The 15,316-nt window shown below is 48.8% G+C and overlaps 1 protein-coding gene across 1 annotated transcript in view; it reads right to left on the minus strand.

Moving 5' to 3' along the window:
* Positions 1-8,310: 8,310 nt before the first annotated feature.
* The window catches only part of LOC144103855 (uncharacterized), a 131,214-nt gene continuing 124,208 nt past the window's right edge, over positions 8,311-15,316 (minus strand). The window contains exon 9 of the mRNA XM_077636558.1: positions 8,311-8,377. Within this exon, the coding sequence (XP_077492684.1) occupies positions 8,354-8,377 (24 nt within the window). The 3' untranslated portion in view covers positions 8,311-8,353. The remainder of the gene's footprint in view (positions 8,378-15,316) is intronic.

Here is a 15,316-nt window from a genome sequence, read left to right on the forward strand (position 1 = left end):
GGAAGCAACATGGCGTTCAGCATGGTTGCGGCTTCGCGACCATGCACTAAACGAAATGGAGTGAATCGTGTCGTTTCTTGTAGAGCAGTGTTGTAGGCAAATGTGACGTAAGGGGGTATGGCGTCTCAGTTGCGGTGGTCTGCGTCAACATACATAGAAATCATGTCAGCGATCGTCTTGTTAAGCTGTTCGGTGAGTCCGTTCGTTTGAGGATGGTAAGCTGTTGTTTTGCGGTGACGAAGCACAATATTTTGAACGAAAAAGTTCGCAATTTCGTCAGCGGTACCACGAGAGAGAGCTTTAGTTTCACAGTACCGGCTGAGGTAGTCGGTGGCGACCACAATCTAGCGGTTACCCAGCGAGGACTCCGGAAATGGGCCGAGTAAGTCCATGCCGACTTGATGGAAGGGGACTTGTGGCGGATAAGTAGGCTGCAGTAATCCGGCTGGCTTAGTCGGCGGCGTCTTGCGACATTGGCACTCGCGGCAAGTTCTGACGTAACGCTGGACAACTGCAGCAACCCTGGGCCAGTAGCACTTTTGCCGTATCCGCGCCAAAGTGCGGGAAAAACGCAGGTGCCCAGAAGATGGGTCATCATGGCACGCCTGCAGAACTTCACGGCACAAGGACGCAGGTATTACCAGCAGATAGGCAGCTTCCGTCGGGTTGTAGTTTTTCTTATACAGAACGCCATCGCGCAAACAGAATGATGACAGTCCACGTGAGAAGATTCGCGGGGGCGACGCAGCGCTTCCTTCAAGATACTCAATGAGAGGCCGTTGTTGTTGAGTGAGGACGGACGTGGAGATGGCGCCGAGAAAAATAGAGTCGTCGTCGGGATCAGCTCGGTTATCCTCGATAGGAGCACGAGACAGACAGTCGGCATCACTGTGCTTCCTACCGAACTAATAAACTCTTGAAGGCGAAGGCTCCAGCGTGCAAGCCGCCCCGAGGGCTCTTTGAGGTTTGCCAGCCAACAAAGCGAATGGTGATCACTGACAATCCTATAAGGGAGGCCGTATAAATACGGGCGAAATTTGGTCACTGCCCACAGAATTGCCAGGCATTCTTGTTCAGTAGTGGAATAGTTCACCTGCGAGCGCGACGAGGTGCGGCTTGCGTATGCGATGACACGTTCGATACCATCCTGCCACTGCACAAGGATCGCACCGAGGCCGATGTTGCCGGCATCGGTGTGCAGTTCAGTTTCGGCTGATTCATCGAAGTGGCCAAGGATGGGCGCACTTTGGAGACGAGTGCGGAGGTCTTAGAAGGCCTGTTGTGGCTCCTGGCCCCAGAGGAACGGTTCGGCATCTTTCGTGAGGCGGGTGAGGGGCTCAGCGAACTGGGAGAAGTTCGGCACAAAACGCCGATAATAGGCGCAGAGAACCAGAAAGCGGCGCACACTGCGATTATCGGTTCGCACGGGAAAAGCAGCAACGGCGGCTGTCTAATCGGGGTCAGGGCTGACTCTCTTAGCGCTCGCGATGTGGCCGAGAAACTTCAACTCCTGGAAGGCGAAGTGACGCTTTTCGGGCTTGAGGGAAAGACCGGCCGAACAAATTGCTGCGAACACAACGCGCAGGCACCTCAGGTGCTCTTCGAACGTGGCGGAGAAGATGACTACGTCATCTAGGTACACTAGGCAGGACTGTCATTTTAGATCGGCAAGCACGGTGTCCATCATCCGCTGGAAGGTGGCAGGAGCCGAGCGAAGGCCGAAAGGAAGCATCCGGAATTCATACAGACCATCCGGTGTAATAAAGGCGGCCCTTTCCCGGTCGCGTTCGTCCCCCTCGATTTGCCAATAGCCACTGCGTAAATCTAGTGACGAGAAGTACGTGGCGTGGCGTAACCTGTCCGGGGAGTCATCAATGCGTGGCAGAGGATAAACGTCTTTTTTGGTTACTTTGTTTAGACGCCTCTAATCGACACAGAACCGTAGGGTTCCATCTTTCTTCGCCCCTAGAACAAACAACAGGCGATGCAAACGGGCTCGTCGACGGTTGTATCACGTCGTCTTGGAGCATTTCTCGAACTTCTCGGCGAATGGCACCCCGTTCCTTCGAAGAGATCCGATAAGGCGGCTGGCATAACGGTCGCTGGTTTGCGTCAACTATAATGCGGTGCTTTATGAGCGGAGTCTACCCAACCTTGAAGGTCGAGGCAAAACAGTCGCGGAAAGATTCGATCATGCTCTCGAGACAGCGTTTCTGCTTAGAAGGGAGGTTCGGGTTCAAGTGGGTTTTTATGGGAGTGGTCGTGCCTCCACTGATGCCGGGATTTCAGACAGCGAGTGCTGTCCCGCGAAATTGCCAAGTTCTTCGAAATACGCTATAGATGTTTTTCCAGGCAAACACTGTGGTTTAGAACCAAAATTGGTCACTAAAAGTGCGGTTCGCTCACTGTTCAATTCAATAATTCCGCGAGCTACAGAGACTTGTCGACCCAGGAACAGTGAGATGTTGGTTTCAGCGATGCCACGAGTGATGGGGCTGTTATCACACTCGATGGTAACAAACATGCTTGCTCTGGACGGGATCAATACGTGGTCGTCACAAACGCATAACTTATCCCTGCGTGGCTCGGTTCCGTCGTCGACAGGGCCTTGGGTGGAAAACGACACTGTTAGCTCCTGCAGGTTGATAACGGCACCGTACTCCTGAAGGAAATCCAAACCGAGTATGAGGTTTTTGGAGCACTCGGGTAACACAGCAAAGCAGCCAGGGAAAGTAACACCGCGGATCTGGATTCGCGAAAGACAGACACCGATCGGGGTTACCACGTGGCAACCAGCTGTTCGGATCTGTGGCCCAGACCAAGAAGTAGAACCTTCCTCAAGGCCGCGGCTAGCCGTCTGCTCATTACAGAAAAATCGCCCCGGTATCCACGAGTGCGGTAACGTCATGGTTGTCGGCGGATACAGGTATTTTGGCGGAGATCAGTCGGTCGCAGCGCGTCGTCGAGGTCGTCGGTTCAGGTCGTCGTCGGTAGGAGCGTCGCAGCGAAACGCCGGGTGGGGGCTCTTGACTCGGTCCTGTAGCGGCAGCCCTACCCCCGGAGGACGCCGTGGGGACGTGCCTCTGAACTGGCCAGAGGATAACGGGCGGCCGGGCGAAGCGAACCGCCTTGGGGATTGCGATCGGGACTGGCGTCGCTGCGAGGTCGAAGATTGCACGTTATCAGCCAAGTACTGTTCGATATCCCGTGGTTTTTCACCGTAGCGTGGTCGAGGTGCGTCAGGCGAAAACCCCCTTAAACCCATTCTGCGGTAGGGGCAGTGGCGGAGGATGTGGCCGGGCTCCCCGCAGTGGTAACAGAGCGGCCGATTGTTTGGCGTACGCCAAACGTGCGCTTTGCTTACGGGTTGGCCTGAACTCCTACGGCACGGAGGGTACAGTTGCGACTGGCTCCTGCAGGTATGGCACAGAAGCGACGGGGGAAAAGGCTCGCATCGCTGGCCCGGGACTTCGTTGCGCCTCGCTGTACGTCATAACGGAGGGCGCCGGGTGTGGAGCTTGGGGTGGCTGCACAACTCGTCGGATTTCTTCGCGGACCACGTCCGTTACGGCAGCGACGCTGACCTGTGGAGCTTCAAACGAAGTTTCGTCAGTTCCTCGCGCACAAGGCTTCTTACAATCTCCCGAAGATTCTCGGCGGGCAGCGACGTAGGCGTGTACTGGGAAGCGGCTGCTACAGCAGCCTGACGTCCGTAGTGGGCGCCCCGTTCCTGCATAGAGCGGTCGATACCCATTGCCTCCTTGGTGAAGTCGGACACGGTTCGTGGCGGGTCACCGACCAGTCCGGCAAATAGCTGCTCTTTTACGCTACGCATTAAGTGGCGTACCTTCTGGGCTTCGGGCATAGCAGGGTCGGCCAGATTGAACAATCACGTCATATCCTCTATGAACATCGCGACGCTCTCATTCGGCTGCTGTGATCTTGAGCGCAGGGCGATTTCAGCCTTCTTTTTTCTTTCGCTGCTGGTAAATGTCGCCAGCAGCTCTCGACGAAAAGCCTCTCAGGTGGTAAAGGAAGCTTCGTGGTTCTCAAACCACGTTTTGGCCGAGTCCTGCAGCGAAAAGTACACGTTGCGCAGCTTGCGCTCGCCGTCCCACTCATTGAAACCCGCCACTCGGTCAAAGCTGGCCAACCAGTCTTCGACGTCCTCAAACCTCTCACCGTGGAATGATGGGGGCAAACCAGGCGTGTGAAGGACGCACGGTGGGGCATTCCCGGAATGCTGACTTGTCTGGCTTGCCGTAGCGGACGTCATGGCCCTTGCTGGTTTTTGCGAGTTGGCCGAATTCTGGCTGTAGGCCTCGCAGGCGGCGGCTCGCCTTGTGGACTGATGTTGTAGCCACGCGTTGAGAAATGACGTCAAGAGTGTCCTCGAGGTCAGCGTTCATAGACCGTCACCCAGCAGCTCCACCAAATATGTCACCGACAATTGGGCGAAGCACTCAAACCAGGTTTAATTAGACGTGCTGGGAGTGCCAGACAGCAGGGAGCTCGAGCAAGGAAGAAGACGAATCCCCTAGCCCCTTGAGTGCGCATGGCATGGCAAGTCCCATCTAAAACACTTCGGCCGCGGTATGGCGCCACTGGATTGCTTGGTATTGTGGCAATATATTTCATCAGGCCCGGATGCTGTCTCCTTACCAGCAAACAGTATTCTATTGGTTTCCTCGAGGGTAATCTGGTTATTATATGGCTCGTTCGAGCCACCACTTGCTCAGAGCCTTTTTTTAGTTGGTTCTGTGCCTAAAAAAAGGACCCTGTGTTATGTGCGGAACTTCAAATTCTAGAACAATGTTCTGCTAGAATCTCTGCCTGTTCTTCAAAAGTAGTTTATGTGCCTGTAAGAAAAGGGATTGTGAAGGGGGATCAGCTGCCATTTATTTTGTGGACATGCCCCCAGATTTTCATCGATGTTATTTTACTGTTTATAGATGATATATATAGTTTTTGCATGATGTTTTTGTGCGCTTCGGCGAATATACCTCGCTTTGGGTCTTACTTTTCTGAAATTTGAAGGGTTTTTATGTGTAGGGCATCTGCGAAAAATTCCCCATGCTTTATTTTGTATCCCTTATTGCTTCCTCACATTCTTCTGAGTTCCACGTCTTGTAACTTTGTCTCACCACGCCCGACGACTGAGGAATAGAGAATAGATATGTGTGCAGCAGTAATTATATTGATTGTAAAACCTTATTTCGTTCGTCAGCACCTAGATTATTCGAAAACAGTTTTTACAGACTAGAATTTTTACAAAACAGTGCCCAGTCAACCTAGTGTAACTTCCAATGGCGAAGTTTGCTCGGAATGCTTGACTGTAAAGATGGCAGGCTAATAATGATTGACAAGTGATCACTTCCCCGTGGGTTATTAAGAGCGCCCCATTTAAATTCGGTAAGAACAGATGGTGAACGAAACGATAATTCTAAACAGCTCTTTATTCTAGGGCTTGGGGAGGAATATGTGTGCTTTCCTGACTTTGGTAGACAAACGGTATTGCAGAGAATAATATCTTGTAAAACGTGACCGGCTCAGTTCCCCAGAAAGAGTGGTGCGCATTAAAATCCCCGGCTAAGAAATAGGGCTCTGCTAGCTGTTCTAGAAGTGTTTTCATGTCCTGAACTGTAACTGTTTGGTGTGGCTCGAGACGTATGGAACATATTGTGAAAGTTTTAAAATATACAGCAGTGACTGTAACTGCTTCAATTTTGGTTTTCAACATGATTTCACGCGTTGGAAAACCAGACCGGATGGTAATCGCATCAAATACAGAGAGCCTACTCCCTTGCTCTCGGTCGCACGGAAAGATTTTGTACTTTTTCTAAATGTTTGTATGTTTAGAATTGAAGTTAGTTTTTTGTAGAAATAGAGCAACAGGGAAAGCAAGTTTAAAAGATCTGTCACAGTGCCAACATTTTTGTGGCTTCTTTGAATGTCATGTTTACTTTTGTTTTCAGGGTTGATTTATTTTCATTTGGTCTATCTTGGACAAGACCTGGAGTAAGCAGGGTGGTCTCCTTTGCTGTTGGCACACAGGGACGCCACTGCATCGCCGTTCTGAGTTGCGTGCGCTTTTGAAGCACATTTCGCGCAGGTTTTGTGACCGCGGCTGCTCTTTCACCCATGGCCGTTAATATGACATTTCAAACATCCGCGAGGGTTGGGTATGTACGGCCGGAAATGGATGTTTAGGTGACCTACTTCCATTGTTTAAGGCAGTGTGCTTGCATAGAATGTGAGGGTCAAGTGCTTTGTAGGAATTTATATTTACGTATGGTGATTTTCCGGACATTGGTACGTTTTATTCACCAATACCTTCTAGCATTTACTCTCCGGTGACGTGGAAAAATTCGGAGATTACTGCGCGGACGGTATTTAAGGCTCGATGCGCACTGATGGTCACGGGGGAATCCCCAATAGATTTAATGGTTAAGAGCTTTGCATACTGTGCTTCATTGTCAAGATCGAGTAGCAGGTCTCTACTAGTTATTTTCCTTACTTTTTACCGTATCCTAAGAATTTTGTCAAATATTTTGACACAACAAATGGGATGCAATAGTCGGGCTTGTTTTCTTGGACTTCAGAGTCAATCATAACATATTTTGCGAAAGTTTTTTTGGTTCTCTGCAGGAACTCTGCTATGGCTTCAATCCGCCTCCTTTTATCGGGGCGATCAGGTTTTGACGAATTGGAGGCCATAGAATGTATGTATTGTTCGGCTGCAGCGCAAACCGCCTACCATGTAGACCAACTAGGGGACGGGACAGGAACTTGGAAAAAAGTCCTGCCCACGCCAGTTGTACATTGTAACTACAACCAAATATGGAGCAATGCAGGGTGGCTAGCCACGCAAGGTTAAACCTCATCGCCTGAAAAAAAGAAAAAAACCAAAAAGGGAGGAGTTGACAGTAGGGTTTTTAGAAAGGAATAGGAAAGGGGAAGATGTAGAAAAGGAAGGAAAATGCGACTGCCGATTTCCCCCAGTTGGGTAAGGCAAGAGGTGCCGTATACAGCAAGCTGGGGCCAAAGTGGTGTGTTGCCTCCACCTAGGGGCCTTAAAGGTCCAGACATTTGGCCTCACCTCAACCACTAAGATGCCCTTCTTCCCGGAACACGTGATGCTACGCACGGCTGAGCATGGGTTCTCGGGTCCGTGGTGACGCACTGCTCATCAACATTCGCCTGCGCGGATGTCCTTGCGGATGCTCATGAACCCGTGATGTCGCAACTCGCCAACGTCTGCACGCTGCAGTGGTCCCTGCGGGGGGCAAGGTCCATTGCAGCGACTGAAAGAATACGCTAGTTGGCACATACATAGCTGGGATAGATTAGTATGCGGCTGTGCTTCAGAGGCAACAACATATAATCTTCGGGGTCAAAACCTGAGCAAAATCATCTCTCGCGTGCCCGCAGATGGCCTTGCGCGAGTGCTCCATCCCGCGGTAATTCCCGCTTGTCGTCGTCTTCTACGTCGCAAAAATCCCTGCTTTCGCCCTTATTTGAATATAGTAAATATTCTGTTTAGTTATTACTTTGTAGTACTTTGATGAGCACTTGAGAGCCACCCAGCGCGACGCAGCTCCTCACTTTGCTCCTAAGTTCCTCTCTGGAGACCACCTGTCACAAGCATGTCCATCAATTTTCGTACGGAACTACGAAACTGTCAATGCCTACACCGAACTTTCTGGACAATGGACCTCTAGCGCATATAGCGTTAAAAGCATCTTTTAATGGACCGGGTGACAAATAAAGGACTAAAAGCAGTGAGGGTCGGCAAGAGTGCTCTAGAGTTTGAAGAGACGAGGATTATTGCTGCGCCTCGCCATGCCTAAAAGCAGGCAGGTAAACAATGGGCATTGCCAAGGAGGAAGAACATCAGAGGGCGATGCACATGGCACACCCAAAGGCCGGAGTACTTACTGTGGGTATCTTTGGGCTGTCCTAGATCCTCTCCGGATTTCCTGTAGAGCTCAGTGATCATGGAACCCGTACGAGGTTCCGAAACGTCTTTGAATTTCATGACATGGACAGTGACCGCACTCCTTTTTCTTTAATACAATGCCTGACCAGACGAACTTTCGTCGAACCATTGATTATTATAAACGATAATTACAAAAAATCAGTCATTTATTTTTGTTCAAATTGATTTTGTTTCCTGTGAACGATTGTCCACCTTTTTCTAGGAGTGCACTCACAGTGCGCCTACTCACGAAATTTCAGTTTCGGAGCATGGAAAGGTTTCCGCACTCGCGGCCCCCCAAAATTTTTTATTCATCACAAACTGCCAGTATGTTAAAAGTACAACTTTTTAATATTCGTTTACATATCGATGCTATTACAGCACTTCACGCAGTATTTCCTGAAAGAGAGAAATCGGATAGTTTATATTCAGTCAGACATTTGTTGCTGATATAGAAGACGAGTCTTTTACATCACTATGCAAGTAATTTATCACTAGTAATGGAATAAATAATCTTGGACTTTTTTATTGATTTGATTAGCACTGCTGCACTTTGGGCACTTTGCTTTCTCATGACTGAAGTGAACAGAGCACTAACACACGATGACACAAGAAGATCAGCAAACCCGGCAGGGGACTTATGTGCGGTCAGGAGATGACTTCGTGAGATTTCAGTGCTGGTTAACCGAATCAATCAATACTCGCGGTCGCTTGAACTGAAGCAGCGATATCAGTATATGCTCCAGGAGCCGTCCACTTCCTATAACAAGCCACCTTGCATGAAGATGTATAGCAAGAGCTCGGTTTTGGACCTAAGCTCGCTGTAAAAGAGAGAAAGACACCACCAGAGTTGGTCTTTTTAGTTCGACACGTATTCGAACCTGCGCCTGCTGAGAAATCTACGCGCCCTTCGTTCGAATGGCATGGACGTGTTGCACCAATGCAAGGCTCCTGTACTCCTATTCCAAGGGTACCTGCGAAACGGGTCATGTCATCTCTGAAGAACCAGGCGCTTTTTGTGTTAGCTGCAGATAAGCTGTGCAGCTTATCTTTGTTTTCTGAGGGTCTGTTTAGCTATTTAGGAAGAAAAAAACAGTTTTACATTCGCCCATTGAACTATATTTTCAGGCATGCCAAATCGACTCCGACTGTGAGGGACGCCGTATTGAAGGGCTCCAGATATTATTTTGACGCCCAACGGTCGCATAACGTGCACTGAAACGCACGTGCAACAAATGGAAATTTTATGTGCCCGTGCAAGAGCTTATCGATATCAAGAGTGAAATCAAAATCCTGAAAACTGCACCAGGCTGTAGTTTTAAACCGTTATGAAGTGAGTAGAAGAAAGTAATGGAGATTCTTTCGAGATCTTCAGCGTCAAAACACGTAACGTTGAGGCCTTTTTAGCATAGTTGTGTCCGAAAATCACACATACGGCAAACAACTATTGCCCTCCTTCAAAGCACGTTCAGCCTGTCGCGCATTGATGACCCCTTTCTGGTCAAAAATACTGACGAGCTCCTGGGCTATCTCAAGTGTCTACCATATAAGAACTTCTGGGCTTTCTCAGCATATATAATACACCTCTCTGATCGGCGCCGCCGTCAATGTTATTTTTTTGTGCCTAGAATTGTATTGACAGATTTTGGAAATGTAGCTTTTATAAATGAGACTGCCTACGTCAAGGACAGGCTTTTTATAACTCTTTAATTTTATCTACCATCTACTTTTATTCAATGGGAGGCGAAGTCTTATTTCCAGGAGGAAATCTGCATTGGCTCTCCTCTCGCTCAGATTCCTAAGGATTTATTTCAGCTGATCTTGACTGAGCTGTTTGTGACCGCCTAACATTCTTCCTTCCTTGTTTGCAGTTCTAACTCTATGAATCACTAGCTAGTGACACGACTTCCATGGGCGCACAATCACATCTGGACGTATTGCAAAGGATGCCATCGAACGGCGACATTTGATTTCTCCACAACAAGTTTTTACGTTGGAACAATCAGATCTACTCAAAATTCGAGCCTCGTGCAAATAAAGCCCAACTCCAGTATGGGTCCGCTCATTATAATCTTGTGAAGGTATTCTAGGGTTATGCTTGAGAAATCTTCTGGGAACTCATCTGCTGAGAATAAGTCTGTTAATTAGCTTCAAGAACTGCTTCTTCTCGGAGATGGGGGTTACCTTGCGTGTGTCCTAGCAAGTGCCCTGACGGTATACTTAAGCGAAAGTGTTAAGTAAATTTATGAGGGTTTAACAGTGCAAAGCGACTCAGATTGTGAGGAAAACGGTAGCGACGGGCTCCGGAGATTTCGGCCAGCTAGGCTTCTGAACTTGCACTGGCATCGCACGCGCTGTACACGGGTACATATATTTTCCGTTTGCTGCACGTGCGATGTCAGTGCACGTTGCAGAACCCTAAGTGGTCAAAATATCTGGAGTTGTTCAATGCGGCGTCCGTCACAGTGTGAGTCGCCTTGGAACATTAAACCACTAAAAACTCAGTTGAACACTTGCGCTTGTGAAACGAAAGCAGCACTACTCACCCGGCTTCTGAGCAACAGACTGCTTTCATACCGCACATTTCATACGACTTAGTAGCCTGTATTAGTGCCTAAAAATACTCGTCATTGCACGAATGCAAAACTGCGCTTTTTGCTTTCCTAAACAGCTTCAAAAATTCCGTAAAATTTCATAACATGGCGCCTCAAAGAAGCTTGAGTGCTAAAAGAACACCGAACGAAGTTAATTGAATATACTGACTCAACTGTCTAAACCATTTATTTGACAGATGGCAAAACCAAACTTGGCCAAAGTGTTCGGTATTTGTATCACCGGGTCCGAGAACGTTGTAGCAATGTACCTGAACAGCGACTTAGGCTCCAGTACACACAGTCAAAAAAATGTAAAGCAAAGAAAAACAGTGAAGAACAGAGCTAAAATCGCCATGTGCGAAACCCAAAACGAACCGCATGAGGAGTCTAGGTGTCGGCCTCTTAACAGTGATTGCACCGCCCCACCAAAAATCAAGTCAACTGACCCCAGACACATACCCACAGTGAAGGATGGCGAGTATGTTCTTATGTCAGCGTTCGTATCCCACATGTCTTCCTTTTTTTCGTTCTCATCCTTTCGAGCGCTGCACGCTTCCGGTATTTTCTACTTTTTCCAAGGTTCTCGTTCTCGATAAACTCGATATTTTTTTAAGTATTCGAATACTAATAAACAGTAACATTTTTGCGAAAACATCTTTTAACTGCCAGTACAACTTCGAGAGCAATAAAAGAATGAGAAAAACTTGTGTAGCGCGAAATTCCCTGCCGTTAGAGCCACAATGCTTGAGGTGCAGAGAAGCCGGGGAGGAAGATGTCCATACGCACAAGCCCGAGAGACCTGCATTTTGTTAGCCCCGTGTCAAGCATTTAGCACTTCGCCACTTCGCCACCATTGCGCAAAGAAGTGACACGTTTAGTACATCTCGCCTATGTCGCCTCAAAACACAAACGAGAGCAAAGCGCAGTACTTTGCGTAACGTCGAAGTGGTGCGAAGATGTTTGTATGTTGCACTGGCGCATTTTCCTGAGGCTCGTACATCAAGATAATCTTTTGTGTCGCTTCTTATGTGTTCGGAAAGAATCTTGGAAATAATGTGAAAAAAAACTTTGAAAAAGGTCACAAAAAACAAGACTTCAGGTCAAGCAACCCGCGCTATCTTATTTTCGTCCGTATACATAATGCTAAAACAGTGTGGATAAAATCATTGTTTGCAGTATTTAATCTTTATCTGTGATTGCTTAATTACTTTTCATTAGCTACAACTGACCAATGAAATCACATGCATTTCAGATTACCTAACTTTAATACTGGAAGGCTGTTGTTTGCTTCCATGCGTACAATACTGGCGATAACCAGCACTGAAGTCTAAATTCAGCGGGACCGAAATTTTGGTGAGGTCTGCGTATACTCGATAAGGCAATTTTTTTTCCTACTAGTAATGTTTAAAAAGGACGAAAGCACATTTATAGTACTCGCTTCTGTAAGAATATAACCCACAGTAAAGAGAAAAAAATTAGATTTATGCACGAACAACAAGCAACCATACATAGGCTAGCTGCACATAAACGTTAGCTTGCCAATTAGAGTGAGTAATGAAGTGCTCGTCTGTCACTCACTATGAATTCTGAGGAACAGCGTATTTTATAAGGTGTTGCAGCTCAATTCTTTGGTCAAAATAAGCGCTCCAGCACATTTTTGTTATGAAACATTCTGTCGATCTTGAAGTTTTGAGGGCAATGGGTCACGCGACTCATAGAAGGATGAGAGGTGAGAGCTATTAACTGAAACAGCGAAAAAGCTACAACTATATTTCCAGCGGAATAGCTTTGCAATGGGGTGTATATATCTGTCCACAACTATTGCCTCACTAAATGCTACCTTCAGCAGCAGGTGCTGGGGAACATTAACGAGGGAACATTAACTGAACAGTCCAAGAGTACTGCAAGGCCTCGAATGCCACAGCATCCTTTCTATTGCTGGAGCCCTTCACGAAGTTCACCGCTTCGTTGACAAGCGCCCTATTGCGCCTCAGGGCCTCTTTGATGACGAAATCTGTGGCACGGTTCACACCTCGCAGCTCCACGATCAGGTCGGTCAGGAAGCGATTACTAGGCACAGCCTCTTTCAGCTCTCCGCAGATGGCCAGATGCTGCGTGAAGCTGTCGGTGCCTTGTTCCAGGCACAAGGAAAGGCTATTTAACGTGCGGTTCACCGCCACCAGTCGGGCCAGCGCCCGAACTGACCTCCTCCTGAAGGTAGTCTTGCTTATTTCGAGGCGATGGACGCTGCGGTTTTGTTCCAATGATCGCAACACGTTGACGATGCTTGTTTCAGACAAATCGAGCAGCAGATGCAGTTTTCTCAGGGACTTGGTCTTGGAGAGTGCGTCGACCAGCCGCTCAACGACAGCGTCTTCCACAGGGTTGTCACACTCAATCCACGCTGAAATAACATTGCTACCGGAGGCCAGCGGTTTCAGAAGAGTGTCCACGTCTTCTGGACTACACGTGTCCACTTTGGCGTGCAGGCCAGAGGTGGGTGGCCACATTGGTAGCACAGACAAAGTTGGCGACGAAATATGCGCGGCTTCGGTGCTTTACCACCGGCCAACGTAAATGCGGGTCCTAACACAGTAACAAGCCTACCAGTGGTACTGCGAAGTTTCTTCGACATTAAATGTATCGTTTTTTCAGTCGTGGTATGCAGCTGGAATTGCCATCGTAAGGTTGCCTTCTGAGAGCGATTGTATCGGGCTTTCCAGAAACATTGTTACATTCCTCGCTGGTATCGACAAAGGCAGAAGCTTCTTGTGTAGTCGACTTGAGAGCGCAAGGCAGCGTATTGTGTGCGTCGAGTTTTCGGGCTAGGCTGTCCTCAGAAAGATTCACAGGTGCAGCTCCACGAAGTACAAGCGGGAATTTGCTGCCTGGTTTAGTGTAGAGATGTTGACGATTCGTATGTGGACGGTCACAGGGCGTCTTTTATAAATTGGGTGCTTGAAAACCTACAATGAGGCATCCTATGTTAATCCCAGGCCCGTCCACTAGAGGTCTAACAGTTAGTTAAAGGATTTCTGTTTACTTCAATAAATTACAGACTGGCTTCGGGGTCACATCGTCCATGGCGGCTTTAGAAACTGGCGCGCCTGCATACTGCCCATTTCAGTAACTGGCCGGGGATATGGGGGCAGATGAGACATAAATACGGAATCAATACGAGAAAAGCGCAGGAAGCCCAAAGAGCGATTTCCGTGTAATGCTCCCGTGGATGCTACGTCGGCCATTGCCAAGCTCAACAAAGCGGCCTCTCTACATCTTACCGCGGGTGTATACTTTCAATTACTTAATAGTGTCATGCGTGAATGCGGGAGATCACTGATCACAAGAGACAGCGGCGGGCTTCGACGAACGTCTTGACCACAGCTCCAGATCAATGTCACTACCACTTCCTCTTTTTGAGGTGGCGCGCGCTTCAGGTCAGCGCTAAGCGGACATTCAGAATGAACTGTGTCACTGGCCCCCGGGAAAGAAAAAGCATCGTCGCGATGCGTAGCCTGCGTGTCACAAAAGTTAACTAGGGGAACCATCATGTGCGCCCAAAGTCCAGCTCTAACGCTACTGCTCCTAGACGGGCAACGTGTACCACCTCAGGGTGCAGGGATCGCCCAGACATCTGAACGCCGTTACGAACGACTTTATAGTCCTGGTCTCCAATTGGCCTGATCACTTTGTAGGGTCCACAATACCGGCAGAGGAGCTTTTCGCTGCGTCCGCTTTGGCGAATTGGAAACCAGACACACACACGGTCTCCTGATGTGTACGAAGCATCACAACGTTGGAGGTTATAGCGTTGGACATCTCGGCATTGTTGGTCGGGAATCAGCACTAGGGCCAGCTGACGAGCCTCCTCAGCGACGTACAGGAAGGTGTGAAGATCCGCATTCGGGTCGATGTCGTCCACATGCGGTAACATGGCGTCCAGAATCGTGGTCACGTCGCGGCCGTAAATGAGACGGAACGGTAGCATGTTTGTAGTTTCCTGTACGGCCGTATTGTATGCGAAGGTGACGTATGGGAGCACTTCGTCCCAAGTTCTGTGCTGGATGTCGACATACATTGAGAGCATGTCACCTAGCTTTCTGTTTAATCGTTCCATGAAACCGTTCGTCTGAGGGTGGTAGCATGTCTTTCGGCGGTCTGTATGACTGTGGCGTAAAATCTGCTGTAGGAAGTCAGCCATGAATGCTGTACTCCTGTCGGTGATTAGGATCTCCTGTGCACCGTGACGCAAAACGATCTGATGGATGAAAAATTTCGCCACGTCAGGGGATGTGTTGCTTGGCAGAGCTGTTTCCGCGTATCATGTCAAGTAGTCAGTTGCCACGATGACCCACCTGTTCCCGGAATGAGAAAGAGGGAATTGGTCCAGAATGACCATCCCGATATGCTGGAAAGGCCGCGATGGTGGTGCTATAGGCTTCAAAAATCCAGCTGGTTTTGTTAAGGGCACTTTGCGACGCTGACAGCCTCGGTACGTTCTGACATAGTGTGCAACGTCCGACTGAAGGCGGGACTAGTAATACTTCTCTTTTATCCTTGCAAGCGTGCGGGCTACATCCAAATGTCCCGAAATCAGGCCCCGCCGCGGTGGCTCAGTGGTTAGTGCGCTCGACTACTGATCCAGAGTTCCCGGGTTCGAACCCGACCGCGGCGGCTGGGTTTTTATGGAAGAAAAACGCTAAGGCGCCCGTGTGCTGTGCGATGTCAGTGCACGTGAAAGATC

Source organism: Amblyomma americanum, chromosome 9 (assembly GCF_052857255.1).
Source record: "Amblyomma americanum isolate KBUSLIRL-KWMA chromosome 9, ASM5285725v1, whole genome shotgun sequence".
In the NCBI taxonomy this organism is placed as follows: Eukaryota; Metazoa; Arthropoda; class Arachnida; order Ixodida; family Ixodidae; genus Amblyomma; species Amblyomma americanum.